At 32.3% G+C, this 18,554-nt stretch overlaps 2 protein-coding genes and 1 long non-coding RNA gene across 7 annotated transcripts; 2 read left to right on the forward strand and 1 right to left on the reverse strand.

Annotated features, from left to right (window-relative positions):
• Nucleotides 1-1,999: 1,999 nt before the first annotated feature.
• Nucleotides 2,000-4,513, reverse strand: LOC104089377 (protein trichome birefringence-like 3). 4 transcript variants are annotated; one of them, XM_009594249.4, is made up of 6 exons: nucleotides 4,162-4,473; nucleotides 3,841-4,078; nucleotides 3,338-3,533; nucleotides 3,050-3,249; nucleotides 2,579-2,737; nucleotides 2,000-2,498 (listed from the first exon to the last, which is right to left on the reverse strand). In XM_009594249.4, the coding sequence occupies exons 1-6, from the start codon at nucleotides 4,442-4,444 to the stop codon at nucleotides 2,165-2,167; spliced, it is 1,410 nt and encodes a 469-aa protein (XP_009592544.1). In that variant the 5' UTR covers nucleotides 4,445-4,473; the 3' UTR covers nucleotides 2,000-2,164. The 4 variants fall into 4 exon arrangements, with proteins under 4 accessions (XP_009592544.1, XP_009592552.1, XP_070043799.1 ...); XM_009594257.4 differs by having other exon boundaries at nucleotides 3,338-3,509; nucleotides 4,162-4,471; XM_070187698.1 differs by lacking the exon at nucleotides 2,579-2,737 and having other exon boundaries at nucleotides 3,338-3,509; nucleotides 4,162-4,513.
• A 1,008-nt stretch (nucleotides 4,514-5,521) lies between these two features.
• Nucleotides 5,522-10,485, forward strand: LOC104089394 (non-specific lipid-transfer protein 2-like). The gene is made up of 3 exons (XM_070187767.1): nucleotides 5,522-5,668; nucleotides 5,893-6,150; nucleotides 10,359-10,485. The coding sequence occupies exons 1-3, from the start codon at nucleotides 5,592-5,594 to the stop codon at nucleotides 10,366-10,368; spliced, it is 345 nt and encodes a 114-aa protein (XP_070043868.1). The 5' UTR covers nucleotides 5,522-5,591; the 3' UTR covers nucleotides 10,369-10,485.
• LOC108943925 (uncharacterized) lies at nucleotides 6,159-9,527 on the forward strand. 2 transcript variants are annotated; one of them, XR_011411772.1, is made up of 2 exons: nucleotides 6,159-7,106; nucleotides 7,552-9,527. It is a non-coding gene; the product is annotated as an uncharacterized lncRNA (long non-coding RNA). The 2 variants fall into 2 exon arrangements; XR_011411773.1 differs by having other exon boundaries at nucleotides 6,159-7,095.
• Nucleotides 10,486-18,554: the final 8,069 nt, after the last annotated feature.

Genomic DNA, 18,554 nt, shown 5'->3' on the forward strand with positions numbered 1-18,554 from the left:
TGTATTATGTAATCATTTTGATTGTTTCTTTATGCATTTATTTTATATAATAGTATTATAATACAATATCTTGAAATATATTATTATATTAATATGGGTACACTATTTTTTAATTTTTCTCTTTATGCATGTGTATTATGTAATAGTAGTATAACCATATATAGTTGCTTGAAATTAATTAGTAGAACTGTATATCCTATTGGTATAATTATATGTCATATTGGTATCATATGGTAGTTGGAATAATTTTTGGTTGTTTTAGCTGTATTTTTAAGTGAATTCTATTCTAAAATGATTTATATGTTCATGTTTTATTGTGTTGTATTTTCTTGTACCTATGGACATAGATTTTGTGTATTATGCAATAGTTTTTATATTTATATGCAGTTGTTGGAACGACCATGTACAACTATATACCCTATTAGTATAGCTATATACAATATTTGTATCATATGCTAGTTGAATCACTTTTTGGTTGTATTACATGCATTTAATTGGTACACTATTTGATTTCCTTTTAATAATAGTAATATAGTACAATATCTTAAAATACTTTATTATATTAATATGTGGTACACTATTTTTTTATTTTTCTGTTTATGAATGTGTGTTATGTAATAGTAGTATAGTCATATAGTTGCCGGGAATTAACCAGTAAAACTGTATACCATGTTGGTATAGTTATATGCCATATTGGTATCATATGGTAGTTTGAGCATTTTTTTGGTTGTTTTAGCTGCATTTTTAAGTGAATTATATTCTAAAATTATTTATATGAACGTGATTTGCAGTGCTTGAATTTTTTTGTTTCGATGGACATAGATTATGTGTACTGTGTAATAGTTTTTATAGTTATAGGCAATTGTTGGAACGACCCCATACAACTATATACCATGTTAGTATACGCAATGAGCGAGTTGTTTTGTGAATATTTAGCTTGCAATGCGAGCATGTAATTTTCTCATACTTTTATTGCATCCTTTAATGTTTTGGTACAGTAGTATAGTCGCAGATAGTTGTAGCAATATTCTAGAGCAATCATATACTTTGTTGTTATACACGTATACTATATTGGTATCATATGGTACTAGAAGTCTTTTTTGCTACTTATATTTTTATTGCATTTTCCAATATTTTATTATCATTTCTATTCTAACTAGTATATATGGAGATTTGGTGGCCGTAGATTATGTTTTCTTGCTCCATAACAGGTTGTGTTACTGTTAATGGTAGAGTGTGTACTGATATTTGTAGGGAAGGAGATCAAGGTTTACATGGCAATCACGTGGAATTAGAAAAGGAACAAGAAATAAAGAAAATAAATATAAAAAAATAAAAATAAAGAAGAAGTCAAATTTGAGTGTGAAATAAGTTATGGTAAAAATAACAATAATATGATTTGAGCAAAAATAAATGAATAAAAGAGAAAAATAAATAAGAAGAAAACGAGAAAAAAAGAAAAGGAGAAAAGAAAGAAAAAAAGGAAAAAAGAAAAGAAGCATAGAAATAAAACAAGAATTGGAGAAAATTCCCCACAAAAGGGTAGGAAATGTAATTAGTTTGATGGGTAGAAAAATAAATGGGTAGATAAGGGTAAATAGTTTTATTTTTGTGGGTAACTATGTCATTCACCCTAGATTATATTAATAATGTACAAATCTTTCATTATCGATATATAAAAACAATATCCCATTCTATTCTAATTAAATTTTACACTCCATATGGTACTCTTCATAAGCTTTCAAGCTAAGATTCAATATTTCAACAAAACCCTTTCTCCTTGTGAACCATATATATATGTTAATCATCATATCGACCCAAACAATAAACTACATGCAAAAACACTAGATCCCAATTGAGTTGGTGTTAGGCCATTAACAATATGTATCCTCACAGTCCATGTCGCTCCATTTAAGCTCATCTCAATCCAAGTCTAGGTAAGTAACTTGGAATGTCTTTATTAAGCCAAATTGAGACAATACAACTCCAAACATCCATATTATAAAGTTAATTATGGAAGAAATCACTCTGGCAATTGATTCACTTTACATAGTTCAACCAGCGTGGTTACATACTTGCATGTAATTTGCATGTGTTGTTGGTTTATGGGGTGAAAAACTTTACAAAGAATCATTTTCGGTCTGTTTAGCATTATAATTTGGGGCTACAAATATGCAAAAAGTAACTGATTCCAAGTATCAGGAACTCCAGGCAAACACCAATGTATGCAATCCGCAAAATGTAAAGGATTAGCTCTTTGCTCAGCTGTTAACAATTTGCCTCGCAATTCACCATATATTGATGTATGTGCATCAATTCTATACTCAGATAATTGTGTGATATTCAAAACAGTAACAGGAACTTTCATTCTTCCCATGACATTGGCCACAACATTCATCATCTCTTTGTTTGAACCAGTTCCCCAGTGTCCCTTCTTCATTACTGGTCTTGTCTCATTGTAGCACCTGATCCCATTTATGTTCCCCCATTCTTTGTTTCTGAAAATATGTATAAAAATGCTTGAGTTAGTTTATGTTCCACTAGAAAATAACTATGTTTGTTTGCTATGATAACTTACTTTTGGTGTGAAGGAGACATAGTAGTGAAAAAGACTCGTGTTTTTTTAGGATCAACTGTTGAATCAATCCAATTTGCCCATGTTCTTAATGCTACTCTATAAGAAACTGTTGTATCTAATTCTTCATAACCTTCTTCTCCATTTTCGAATTCGCCCCATCTGTATTTTTTGATCAATTTAAAAGCGTTATATGCAAAGCCATGTAGAAATTCTTCTATACAGAGACGAGCGCTACATGGTCTGAAGGATTCAATTTAATCCATTTTCTTCGAAAACTTATACGGTGCATATAAGTGAAAAGATTTTCTTTTATATATATAAAAAATTGTTGAATTCACTTGCCGCAATGGAAACTTTTAGTTTAGTGGTAGGGTAGCTCAAAAAATGATTTAGGTTGCCTGTTCAACTCAATATTTTTTTGAATCTTCTTATTAAAATTTGTGGCTCCGCTGTTATAATTGAAGAACTTACAGTGCCTTGGTCTTGAGTCCGCTCATCCACCAAACATAAGTATTGAAAACAAGGATGTCTGCTCCTAACCAATGCTTGGCACGTTGGGCAATTGAGTCCACTTTAATTATTCTCTGCTTTGGATCACTTTTGATAGGAATATCTGTGTTAGACTCGACCAAGAATGGAGCCCAATAGAACTCAATTGTAGCATCATATTCCTGCCAAATTAAGCAGATTTTCAAACTTTCAAGCTAATTCTTCAAACATACAAGGTTTATATATAGTTTGAGTTATATGGTGATTTACCTTAGCTTTGAATACAGAGTGAACGTGGCCACGTTTCATGGATTTCTTGCCTTTTGGGATTACAGATTCAATCAAACACACAAAAGACTCCCATTGATTTCTCTGTAGTGAATCCCCTACAAACATTAGTCTCTTTCCTCGAAGCTTTCTGAGGGCAATCTCAGGATCAAACCTGAATATTGATAATTTCACAAAACTACCTTTCATCATTAAGCAGAGGCAGATCTAGGGCGACCCATGTTGCTTTAACTGAACTGATTGCTTTTAGCTCGAATTATGTATACATACAGAAAAAAAATAAGTTTTAAATGTAACACATAATAAGATCACACTCATTCTGAACCCACTGACTTTAAATCCTGAGTTCACTTGTGCAAGTATGCATGCTTCTGGACCGTGTTGAAACAAGAATCAAGAATCCTACTATTTCTTTCATTTTGCAATATGGTAATTTACTTACAGAAACAGAAAACTGAAATTGATATTTTAAGTAACTTGCTAACCTTGGCAACATGCAGTCATCAGGCTGCCATTCCCAGTATCGATAATCTGAATCGTTTCGGCCATTCTTAATACAAGAATATTGTTTATCAATAAAAGGACAAGTCATGTCTGAATACAATGGCTTAATTGAAGTATTAAAAACCCATTTCCCATGTGTGACACTGCATTCATCAGGATCAAAATCAAGACTCTCGTCTGTTGGATTGTCTAGTTGATCGCTCTGCAATTCTCTATCATCTAATAAGCCAAGAAAGAAAAAATATATCAGCACGACAAAAAAGTATAACAAAAGCAATTGAGATCGACAAGCTGGTGCACACCTGCAGAATTTCTTTTGGGACAAGGCTTAAACCTCAAAATAGAGCCATAAGAAATAGTACTAATCCTCTCAGTGTACAACAGAAAAATGAAGGTTAAAGTACAGATAATGGCTGTGATTATGGGAAAAGAGAGTTTTCTTTTGGCAGATTTTGTCCATCCCATGTTGAAAGGATGGATATGCACTAATTCACAATGGAGAAGCAGAGAAAAGCTTAACTGCAAAATGAAGCAAGGCAAAGTGATTGGAGGGATAAATGTAAGTGCAACAGAATGATGAAACATGAGAGTTTTTAGAGGGTTATTTTTTGGAGTGAAGTGAAAGTAATATAATGCATTGGTTGGGGCAGAATATTTTATACAGAAAGTTGGCAAAGAGCATCATTTTGAGCTTTTCGTTGGAAACTTTATTTCTTTGAGTCCTAGCCCTGCTCGTGAATTCAGACATAATCAACAATAAGATGATCAGTAGGAGTAGGCAGGAGAAGCAGACTCTAGGATTTAAACTTTACGGGTTAGAATTTTAAATTCTATAACAGCCATTCGAGGGTTCGAAATTTGTTCATATGGATATTTTTAGCTTCCAAGAATTTCTTGCAAAAAGTTTTAAAATTTTGACCTTCCATAAAAAGTTTACTTGTTTTGCAAAAACATTATTGATTAAGCACTCTTCTGCTAAAAATACAAACTCCACCTAAAATCGTTTACTGAATTGCTTAACTCATTTCACTGTTATATTTTGAGTTTAATAATAACGTATTCTGTGTACTGCTAAATGATGTTGGTTTCCATCTCTGAACCGTTATTGCCTAATTAGCTACTGAAGTGCTAAAGACAGACGTATACAACAAGATAAGTAGATAACCTATTTTTTTTCTTTTTCTTCACACTAATCATTCTCTTTTGTTGGTCCTCATTTGTCTAATTAGCCATGATAATCAAATATACTTTTTCTGCCACTAGTGCAGTTATAGAACCAAACTCACTTGTCTTTGATATGGACACTACAACCAGAGCAAATATATATGCCACAGTATAGTTGCTCTAATCTTCTAAACTTATTTATTAACTCAAAATCAAAAGTAAGGAATGCTAGGATTTGGACCACGGTCTTTTTTAAGTGTCGATTTCCAGAGTGCCTAAATCCTAGCGTAGTTCATTAAAAGTCAAACACGTAAGAGCTAAATTTGACTTTACATAGCCAGCGGCACCTCCCTAATTAAGTACCCTCGTTGAATATAAGTATATAACTCAACTGCCAACTAATTCTCTCAATCCTCCATTGGCCGGCCATTAATCTATTTCCAATTTCCTCTATAAATACCCAAAAGTTCTCACTAGCTTATGTACCCAACACTCGAGCAAAAATATTTGTACTACTTTGAATCCTCACACTACACACTCTTGTTTTATCTTCTCTATCTTTTTAAGAATGGAAATGGTTGGCAAGATTGCGTGCTTTGTGCTACTCTGCATGGTGGTGGTCGAACCCAATGGCGGACACACATGGTGGAAAGCGAGTTCAACTGAACCTGCTTCGTCAAAAAATAATACTATGTATATGTATAAATTACGATTAAAGTTGCATAAATTTTGTATAAATATTTTATTTGAACACACTTGACAACTACTATTTTACGACTAAAGTTATGTATTTCTAAGATTGAATCCGCTTGCACAAAATCTTGGGCCCACCACTGGTCGAACCCCATCCAGAGGCACTGGCCACTGAGCTGCGGCCAGGTTCAGTCTGGCCTGGCTCCTTGCCTCCCTTATCTGCAGTGCCGCGGCCCTTTGGGGAGTTGTTGTGGCGGCGTTAAAGGTCTGTTGGGTGCAGCTCGCACCCCAGTGGACCGAAAGACTGCTTGCACTTGCCTGAAATCAGCTGCTAATGCTATTACGGGAACTAATATAGGTAAAGTTGCTGGACTCCCTAGTGCTTGTGGCGTTAACATTCCCTACAAGATCAGTCCCTCTACTGACTGCTCCAGGTACATTAATTCATGTACTTATCTTTTACACTATCCGATTAAACGATTTACAATAATATGTAACTTTCATCGCTAGAAAACTACCTAAAACCCTCCAGAAAATATCGACCATAATCGGTCGGAAAATTGGAAAAATCGACCGATTTTCGACTGACTTTAATTCGTCGAAATTAGGCTGGTAGGTAATAAATAGCGACCGAATTCGGTTGAAATTTTCGACCGATGTCGGTCGATCAATAAAATTTCACAAGCAACCAAAAAAGAAAAAACTGCCGAAAAAACCGACCGAAGTCGGTCGGTATTTTTAATTATGTAATTAAAAAATGCATCGTCTGGGAATCGTATCGGAGTCTGTACTGTGGCAGGATATTATTCTACCACTACACCATTGGTACATTGTGGTTTAACAGAGACGGATCTACATAGAGCCGAGGGGGTGCGCCGGCACCCGTAGACCTCAATCGGAACTTTGTGTATATATCTATATCTGTAGAAGAAATATTGTACATATAATAAAATGGCACCCTAATGAACAAAACAGCCATTGGGTGCCAATCGTAAAGACCCGAAAATATCTCTCTAGTAGCGGAAGTTCGAAAACCTGTGCAACACATAAAAATTTTGGAACTTTTATTAGTGTACTATTGGACAATTAATGTGAGGTGTACGACACTTCACTTGTTTTCTCTCTTATTTATTCTTTGTTTTACTTTATTATATACTTTTTGACTTTTCTATTGCTTTCTTTATCAATTAAAATACAAAAGCTCCCTTATTTCCCCCAAAAACTCTTCCCACCCAAAACCCTTCTTTTCTACGGTGTTGCTGCCCCAAACTTGGGGACTCTTGAATTTTCAGTTTTTCAGTCCGCCACTCACCGGCGGTTGGCCACCACCGTTTGGTGTTTTTTCATTGCACCTCACCTTGTTGCTGCACCACTGCTTTGTAATGTGACTGTAAATCTCTCTTATTCTCTTATTTTTTTTTTTGTTTTTTTTATGTTGGGTTTTCCTGAAAATAAATTTTTTGGTGGTATAGTTAATATTTAATAGTATTATAGTATAGACTTATAAGTTACTAAACCCCTTTGACCCTTTCATTCTCTCCCTTGTTTTCCTTTTATTCAATTCAGATTTAATTTTTTTTCTCTGTTCCAATCTTTAATTTATAGTTTATTGTGTTATTGTGCATATTATTCCCTTGAATCTCTGATTGTATTAGCTATTTAGCTTTTGCATGATTTTTGTGTAAACATATGCTAAGATGATGTGTATCATGATCAGATAAGTTTTTAAAGTATTTTGTTGTTTAGATTTTTTCAGTCTTAATTAAAATTTATACCAAAAATGTATATGACATCCTTAAATTAATTATGAGTTGGATTGAACATTTGTTTTGTAGGAAAGATTGAGATGGATAAATTTATCGTAAAGATGAATTATTCTCAACCAAGTTCTAGTGTGCAATTATTGAGTCAGGCGATACCTCCAGAAATTCGTGCGAATGTCAATCTTTCTCATCTTATCGACGAGCTTGACTCAGAATCATTTAGCACCGACCCAGGAGAAAGAATACACATTGCTAATTATAGCCCTCGATTACGAGATGAGGTGAGGAGATATTACATTCAAAATGGGCCTTGTCAACCTACCAATCATCAATTTCCTAAAACTACAATAGGAGGGAGAATGCGCCAATTTAAACCAAGTTGGTTCAAAAGTTCATTTTCAAGATGGTTGGAGTATAGTGTGAAAAATGATGCCGCATATTGTCTATGTTGTTATTTGTTCAAAAATGAATGCGTTCATGGAAGTGCGGGTGAATGTTTTATAAAAAGTGATTTTAGGGCTTGGAATAAGGCTTTTGAAAGGTTCCGTTTGCATGTCGGTAAGATTAGTAGTGTCCATAATAAATGTTTCAACAAGATGCTAGATTTGTCAAATCATCATCAATCAATTCAAGTTGTTTTAGACAAGCATTCAGAGAAGGTAAAAAGTGAGTACCGAATGCGCTTGGAAGCCTCAATTGATGTTGTAAGACTTCTCTTGCATCATGGATTACCTTTCCGAGGTCATGACGAAAGTGAATATTCAACAAATCAAGGCTTATTTCTAAGCTTTTTGCGGTGACATGGGGACAAGTATCCGGATGTGGAAAAAGTAATATTAGAAAATGCTCCACAAAATGATACTTTAACTTGTCCTATGATTCAAAAGGATATTGTCAATGCTTGTGCAAAAGAAACATTGAAATCTATAATTGAAGACTTGAATGGAGATTACTTTGGTATATTAGCCGATGATTAAATCAAGCAGGTGATACTCGTTGGGGATCCCATTTTAAAATATTGGATAACTTTATTGCTATTTTCTCTTCTATTGTTTGTGTGCTTAAATTGATTGAGTATGAATGTTCTACCTCACATAAAAGAAATCAAGCAGAGTATCTTTTGGGTAAGATTAGAACATTCAAATTTATTTTCGTGCTTCATTTGATGGTGAAAGTGTTGGCCATGTCAAATGAATTGAGCAAGATTTTACAAAAAAAAGGATCAAGATATTGTTAATGCCGTGGTGTTTCTTGACATTACAAAGAAAAGGTTGCAAGATATGAGGGAAACTGGATAGAAATCTCTATTGGATGATGTTTCCTCATTTTGTGATAGGCATGATATTTTGATTCCGAAGATGGATGAGTCTTACTTTCCCGGAAAGTCCAAGCGTAAGTCTAATGTTTGTTACTCACATCACTTGCGTGTTGAAATCTTTTGTGTTGTGATTGATGTGCAACTTCAAGAGCTTAATGAACGTTTTGATGTAGTAAGTAATGATTTGCTTCTTGGGATGGCTAGCTTGAGTCCAGTTAATTCCTTTGCTAATTTTGATAAGGATAGAATAATGACACTGGCAAAATGTTATCCAAATGAATTTGATAAATTCCAGCTTCGGGATTTGAGTTATCAACTCGATACCTTCAAAATTCATATGCGAGGGGATGATCCCAAGTTCTCCAACTTGCAAGGAATTAGAGATTTAGCAAAAGCATTGGTTGAAGCAAATCTTGTGGAGACTTATGCACTTGTTTATTTACTCGTGAAGTTGACTTTGATTTACATGTTGCTACTGCAAATGTGGAGAGAGTATTTTCATCCATGAAGCAGATAAAAAATGAAGTGCGAAATAGCATTGGTGATCAATATTTAAATAATTGTTTAATTTTTTACATAGAACGTGAAGCATTTGAAAAGGTAAGTAATGATGCTATTATTGACCGTTTTCAAAATATGAAAATTCGTCGAGGACAGTTGTAAATAAATGATCTTCATGTATGTTTTTGTTTACCCAAGGATAAAAGAATTATGTATGTCTTACTTATTAGTTGTAGTGACCAACTTATTATGGTAGTATTTTGTTAATTGGAAGATATTTTCAATTGTCAGAAAATGAAAGAAATGGTTGTCTTTTTGTACTTTTCATGTAGAAGAAATTTTATGATATTGGTATTACTGCTGAAAATTTTATGATGTGCACTAAGTTGTCATTATTTTTTTTCGTTCGATATATTTATCTATATAAATGGAAAAGATGAATAGCTCGAACCGAAACACAAATTTGATCAAACCGACTAAATATTTATCCCATTTGGACAGTATAAATAATAGTAAATTTATGTATAAAATAATATGGCACCCGGAACCTTCAAATCCTAGATCTGCCTCTGTGGTTTAAGACTATCTTTTATTTTATTTGTACTCTTTAATTGTATTTTCGCGCGAAAATAACCAACCGATTTCAGTCAGTTTTATTAAAAATATAAAATTACCGACCGAAGTCGGTCGGTTTTTTAAAATCACCGACTGAAATAACCGACCAATTTCGGTCGGTTTTTTGAATATTAGTTTTAATTTATTTTATATGAAAAACCGATCAAAGTTGGTCGGTTTCTTAAAAAATAAATTTTGCGGGACGCCAAAATAGTTTGCCGCATTTTTGCGCCAAAAAAAGACCGAAATTGATCGGTTTCATAAAAAAAATTGAAAATTAAAATATTTTGAAATAACGACAGACCGAATTCGGTTTGGCCCGAATTTCTAATAGTGTTTTCATACCAGTTTGATATGTTAGCTTGAAAAATAGAGTAATAACCCGTTAGTTATAATCGTTCGTGATTAATGTTGGTTATATTTGGCGATATGTGCAGCCATGCAGGGTCCAGTGAGGTTGATGAAAGATCAGTTTTTCTACGAACAAATTTGGAAGTAGCGAAATCATAATAAGAAGATGGATCGAGTTTTTGATCCTGCTTGTGAATCCATTACTATGTATCTGTTGTCTGTTTCTTTTTTATTCGAGTCTTGTAACGAAACTTTGGCGGTTGGTTGGTATTACAATCCAATCTTGAGACTTGATATATAGAACTTCTATCTTATTTAGTTAATCTCTCTTCCACGTGTATATTTAATTCCTTCTCTCTTTTTTCTTAATTTTTTCTTTTTACTTAACTTTTATGATGGTCTAAATCTATTTACACAATCGGTCAGATTAGATAAAGTGCTTACACTAAACTTGAAATGGTAATCTGAAAGAAGAAGATAGTAATGTTTTGGAATTTGAGAAACTACACAGGAGGGTGTATGAACCATAAGATAATATTTTGGATGTCATTCATTACTAAACTACTTTTTGTAATGAAAAAAGTCGCTTAGTAGTAGATTTATAATTAAAAAGTCATTTAATTTTGCATAAACTAAAAAAAGACAAACAGACACGATCATAGTGAACATAATATTATTTTTGTGACATTTGAGCAAAATTGAATAACTTTTTTTATTACAAAGGATTATTTAGTACATTTTGTAATATTAATCAAAGGTAGTGACTTTTTTGTTACAGAAAATAATTCGGTAACTTTGGTGTATTAACTAAAGTTGAATGACCATATGTATATAAAATTTAATCCCGTCAACAGGGGCGGAGTTCAGACAAATTTAATACTTTTTGCTTATACCCTATATTTGTAATAGATAATTCATTAAATATCTATAAATATTTAATTGCGGAACCTATAACTATGACGAGCTAAATATGTGGCACATTTAGAAACAATAAACTTCAAATTCTTGCTCTAGATCTAGCCATCAATCATACTTTGTGAAGCAAGATACCTAAATTACCCAGAAGACTGAAGCGAAACTATCAAAGAGTGAGATATGTATATGCTATACAACAAGTGTAAACAAAAATTTATAATCATATTATAATTGAAATAATGGTAGGCAAATTAAAGTGAGACTAGTGGAGACCAGCAGCCTCAGTCCCTATAATTTATTGGCCCAAGACATGTACTGAGAGTCAGAAAGAGAGGTTTTGCGGTCACCCTAAAGAAAATAAAATTGAAATCGTCCCCACAACTAAAATAATAACAGTAGCTTGGCCAAACTTTTAATATTTTGAAAAATGCTTTTTTAAAAAGTAATTTTGATGAAAAATAATTTATGTTTAATTAATTAATTTAAAAAGTACTTTTGATCTACAATTAATTTCTCAAAAGTACTTTTTAAAAAAATATATTTTTTTGAAGAGAAATTATTTTTTTCTGCTTTTAATCAAAAGTATTTTTTCTCCTTTAAAAAGTTTGACCAAACACTTTGATTTTGGCAAGAAAACACTTTTAATTAAAAAAAAAAATTGGCAACTATAAATAAAGACCGAAAGCCATTTATCTCTGCTCCGCATTACCATTTTCCTTTTCTGTTTATGTAATTGGAAAAACTGATCAGTGCATTTCCTTAATGTTAAAGCATACAATTAACTTTCTCACGCCGAGGTTAGGAGTTAACTTGTCTACCTATGGCATTATTGAATAAGTGCTCCATCTAGTTTGTGCTAATAAGTTCCATATTTGGTATACAAATCATCTTATACACTCTACGACCTGACGTGAAATGAAAAAATGTTCAAGTCATGGATTCAATCAATTATGGGCTAGGACTCGCCCTACCGATATAATTATACATATATTTTACATATTTAGCTAAGGCTGGCAAGTGGGCCGGTCCAGGCCCGGGACCGGCCCGGGACCGCAGGGCAAACGGGCTAAACGGGTCGGGACCGTTTGGTCCGGTTTTAGCGGGCCTGGTCTGGTCTCGTGGGCCGGTCCTATGATTTAGGCCCGTCAGGCCCGAGACTGTTTGGCCCGTCAGGGCCCGGGACCGGCCCGGTCCCTTAGCGGGCCAAACGGTCCCAACGGCTATTTTTTAATTTAAAAAAAAATAGCTGTTGGGCTGTCAAAAATAGCCGTTGGGCTGTCAATTTATAAAAAACCATTTAACCCCCCCAACTTTGTTTTAATCCCAAACTTTTTATAATTACACTTTTTTCCTATTTTCAACTATAAATACCCCATCATTATTTTATTTTTTCTTACAAAATCATTAATCTATCACAATCTCTCTCTAATTTACTTCTATAATTGCTACTATTGCTTACTTTATTGTTACAATTTGTGAAATAATTGTGAAGTTGGTGAATTGAAGTCTTCAACGATAATCAATTTCTAACAAGTTGTTCGTCAATTCGGTAAACTCGTTCCAACTCTTAAGTTTTAATATTATAATTTTGTTTGTTTTATTTACTTTGCTTGATTAATTAAGATGGCTTATTTCTTAAAAAATATGTTTAGTAAAAATAAGGAAAAATCGAAGAGTGGTGAATCTAGTGGCCAATATGTTCCTCCTCCACTTCCCCCGGCTCCCCGACCCAAACATGTTACCCGTCCTACACCTCCTATTCTTGATAGCGATAATAGTTTATTACAATTTATCGAGAGTTAATTTTGCCATAATATTGCACCCAGTGAACAATTAAACCATGAATAAATGAATGCTCTTTATGGTAATCCAACTATTGATGAAAATGATGATGAAGAAATAGATTTTGATGAAACGCAACTGGATGATGATATACCCACTAGTCCTGCTCCTGAAGTTAACCCAACTAATAATAATCTAGATGATCCCTCGTCTGATCCTCCTATTAGTGTCCCTACTTTTTCTAGACAACCTTCTAAACGGGCAGAAACACCTCTTGTTTGGCCATTTTTTACTCAACTAAGAGAAAAAAAATAGGGCTAAGTGTAAAACTTGTGACAAAGAGTTAGTTTTTCAATATGTTGGAAGTCGGGGGGGGGAGTTTGACTAGACACATATTGGTACACCCTCAAGATAAAGCTAGATATTTTCGTATGAAAGCTTTGGCTGAGGGGATAAGTGCACCTAGTCAGGCTGACCTTAGTACCGGGTCAAATCAATTTCAATCGGGAATTAACATTGTTACCGGTGGTATTTTATATTATGATCCATAAAAAGATCGGGAAGAATTGGCAAAAATGTTCACTGTTACATGATTACCCTATAGTTTTCCTTCTAACCCCCACTTTGTGCATTATATTAGAAAAATTTATAATCCTACTTATAAAGGTTTTCCTCGCACAACCGTAAAGAGTGATATTTATAAATATAAACATGAATATGAACAATATTTGCGCTATTTATTTACTCATATAAATTATCGTCTTGCTATTACAACTGATATTGGTAGAAGTGGTAATGACTGTGATTACCTTACTGTTACCAGTCATTGGATTGATGAGCATTGGATAATGCAAAAGCGCATTATTGCTTATAGAATAATTAATTCACGTCACACATGGCAGTTTATTTCTAGCACGATTGAGGATATTTGTAGATATTTTTACATTAGTGATAAAATAATGTCAGTTTCAATGGATAATGCTACTAGTAACATAAATGTTGTAGCCTTGCTTACCACTATACTAAATCCTGTATTTAGTAACATTTTTCATGTTAGATGTATTTGTCATATTTACCATTTAATTGTGGGTGATGGTATGCGAATTTTAAATGTTGAAATTGAAAAAGTTAAAATGGCTCTTAATTGGCTTTTTTATTCAAACCGTAGAAGTAGACTTAGAGAACATTTCAAAAGATGCGATGAATTTGGCCTAAGAGAAAGAAAGGTTCCTAAACCTTGTCCAACTAGATAGAATTACATGTATAAAAGTTTAGTTGTTGCATATGAATATAGAAACCCCATAAACTCAACGTTTAATGCTCATGTAAGTGATGATGATGAGCACCTTACAAATACGGATTGGGCTAATGTTAAAATGCTTGTAGATTTTTTAGAAAAATTTCATATTGCTATAAATAAATTTTCTGGGTAATATTATCCTATTATTTCTAACTGTTTAGTTTATATTGCAGAATTTTTAAATTTGTTTGATCATTTTTCAGAGGGTGGGGAAATTTATCAACTTGCTATTGATTCTATGAGAAAAAAGTTTAAAAAATATTTTTTCCCTATTCCCCCTATTTATGGTATTGCTGCATTGTTAAATCCTACTATGAAATTAGGAGGTCCTCAATTTTGGTATGAAACTGTTTATAATGGTTTAGCACTTGAAGATGAGGAGTTGTCTAAACTTCCGAATGCAATAGCCTCAATTAAAATAAATGTTCAAACTATTTATAATGCTTATCAAGTTGCATTAGATCATGCTAGACCAAATGTTCCAACTCCTTCTTCTTCTAGTTCTCAATCATCTAAAAGAACTGCGGGAGTAAGAGCACTTAGTGTTTGGGCAGGGTTCAGGGGTTCTCAAGGTTCTAGTACTAGTGATTTTTCACAACTAAATGAGCTTGAAGTTTATTTGTAACAGGGAATTGAGGAAGTGAATCCCGACGGCTCCTTTAATATTTTGGAATGGTGGAAGGACAAAGAAAAATACTTTCCGATTCTTTCAAGGATAGCCCGAGATATTTTAACTATTCAAGTTTCAACAGTGGCATCAGAGAGCGCTTTCAGTCAAGCAAGACTTCAACTCGGTGATTATAGAGCGTCTATGAGGGAGAGCTTGGAAAAATCAGTACTTTTCAGAGATTGGATCCGTTCGGAAAGAAAAAATTTTGGACTTGCTGAATCACAACCAGAGGTAGACGAAGCTTACAAAGAAATGCTAGCTGAACTTGCGGAGGATGATGCTTCGCCTGGAAGCGGTGATGACCAAGCTTCATTTCCGCCACCATTCCTCCGGACCTTGAAGGATTTATGAAATTTGTAAGAGATACCATATAAATTAATATGTAACTTGTATTTTGGCACATCTTGATTAGTTTCTTTTTCTTCTCAATGGTGGTATTAGCACCTTGTTGTGCTCATTCCATATGGGGGAGGAAGACTAAGAAAGATATTGCCATGATTTTTAATGCTATAATAAAAATATAACGCATTGATTTGAATATCTCTTTACAATATTTTTGTCTTTTTATATATCTTAAGCTATACATATAGTAGAAGCTATATTCGATATACATATATATATAAACTTATATATATATACTATACTATATATACATCTTAAGATATACTAAGTATACTAGATATATAAGCTATATTCGATATACATATATATATAAGCTTATATATATACTATACTATACTATATATACATCTTAAAATATACTAAGTATACTAGATATATAGTATATATAGTAAATATACATGTATATATAGTATATCTTAAGATGTATACTATCGAATATGGCTTATATACTATAGTATAGTATAGTATAGTATATATATACTATATATACAACTTAAGATATATAAGCTATATTCGATATACTATATATACATCTTAAGATATACTATATATACTATATTATATATACATCTTAAGATATATATATATCTTAAGATATACTATATATACTATACTATACTATAATATATATACATCTTACTATATATATATTATATATATCTTAAGATGTATACTATCGAATATGACTTATATACTATGTATATATAGTATAGTATAGTATAGTATAGTATATATATACTATATACAACTTAAGATATATAAGCCATATTCGATATACTATATATACATCTTAAGATATACTATATATACTATATTATATATACATCTTAAGATATATATACATCTTAAGATATACTATATATACTATACTATACTATAATATAATATATATACATCTTACTATATATATTATATATATCTTAAGATGTATACTATCGAATATGACTTATATACTATCTATATATAGTATAGTATAGTATAGTATAGTATAGTATATATATACTATATATACAACTTAAGATATATAAGCTATATTCGATATACTATATATACATCTTAAGATATACTATATATACTATACTATACTATAATATATATATACATCTTACTATATATATTATATATATCTTAAGATGTATACTATCGAATATGACTTATATGTTATGTATATATAGTATAGTGTGTGTATATATAAGATGTATATATAGTATAGTGTGTGTATATATATACACCTTAAGATGTATATATAGTATATCTTAAGATGTATACTATCGAATATGACTTATATACTATGTATATATAGTATAGTGTGTGTATATATATATATATATATATCTTAAGATGTATATATAGTATATAAATCGAATATAGCTTATATATCTTAAGATGTATATATAGTATAGTATATTATATATATAAGCTTATATATATATGTATATCGAGTATATCGAATATACTATGTATATATAGTATAGTGTGTGTGTGTGTGTGTGTGTATATATATATAAATAGTTTATAAGTTATATTCGATAGTATACATCTTAAGATATACTATATATACATCTTACCATATATATATATATAGCTTATATATCTTAAGATGTATATATATCTTAAGATGTATATATATCTTAAGATCTACTATACTATACTCTATATATATAGTATATCTTAAGATGTATATATAGTATATTTTAAGATGTATACTATGTATATATAATATAGTATGTATATATATATTTTTTAAGATGTATATATAGTATATAAATCGAATATAGCTTATATATCTTTATTACTATTTTTTTTCTCTAACTTCTATATAAAAAAAAATTAAAAATAGAAAGTTTCGGTTGGGCCCGTTTAGGTCAATTGGGGCCCGTTTAGGCCCGGGACCGGCCCACTTAACCCGGGACCGTTAGTTCGCGGTCCCGGTCCCGAGACGGTTCCATCAATAAGCCCGCGAAACCCGGGACCGCATAGGACCGGCCTATTTAGGACTGGGCCCGTGAAGCTCACTTAGGACCGGGCCCGGCTCATTTGCCACCCTTATATTTAGCTAGCAGATATAATTATTTTTGACTGATCGACAGTCATGTGTCAAAATTTATAATCATCTCGACATCCGCAAGGGCATTATCCACCCTAACATGTGTCGTCTCAGCCTTCGATGTAACAAGTATATATCAATCTTCACACTGACGACTTTAATTACTAGGTACATATTCATCTCTCTCGCATTCATAAATCCACATCCAGTATTCAAATAAAGATTACCATTTTAGTTCAATTTCACACAACCTTATTTGAGTCAACACAAGTTTAAAGATGGTAGTTTGATTTATTTGCACATATAATATAATGGGTTATGGAAGAAAGTTTCAAAATAATGGATTCAAAGTTAGTTTAGAAATGTCATATTAATGCTTAAAAACTGAATTAACTGAATAATTTGAATATTTGTAAAGGTCAGAACTCTTTGCATTTTGCGTTAATATATGCACAATCGTTTGATTTGTGCCCTATAATTTTATTATTAATGATTTATTCCTTAACATATTCATTTCGGGAGCCAAGATTTGAAATTAATTGGTTCGAAATTATAATTTTTTTAAGTTACTAAATTTTAAATTAATAATTTATATATTTTAATAAATTTTTCTAGACAAATAAAGAGTTTGGACTAAAATTACTGGATTCGACATAACCCATAACCTCAGACCAAAGGATATCATGGTAATCATTTAATCACGAGAAAAGAAATATATTTAGGGAGTTGGAAGGAATCAAAAGAGATAAGGTTGGAAGTTGGTTGGAAGTTGTTCTGTACATACATATCTGTCAATAGTTGCTTATTGTGATTATCTGGTTGTTTGAGGTGATTATTTGGTTATGTTGTGGTTCTGCCAAGCACAAAATTTGTGATCATCAAAAAGGGAATTTTGTTGAATATTGAAGTTTTGATAATTAACAATGTATGAATAAATGTTCAAAGAATCATGTCCTCAACATAGATGCTTAACTGTTCTGAAGAACTTGGTCTGAAGAATCTGCTCCTCGGGAGAAAGAATCTGCTCCTCTTGAGTAATACTTGTACGTCTGTCCAATACATTAACTTTGTCTCAAAGTTACCCAGGTCCGAGTTTGATGGACGATGGCTACTATAAGTGATAAGGGTCGTTGCTCAAACCGATATGGATAATTCAGTCAGAGACTAAAGTCCC

The sequence above is a fragment of the Nicotiana tomentosiformis genome, chromosome 10 (assembly GCF_000390325.3).
Source record: "Nicotiana tomentosiformis chromosome 10, ASM39032v3, whole genome shotgun sequence".
Lineage (NCBI taxonomy): Eukaryota > Viridiplantae > Streptophyta > Magnoliopsida > Solanales > Solanaceae > Nicotiana > Nicotiana tomentosiformis.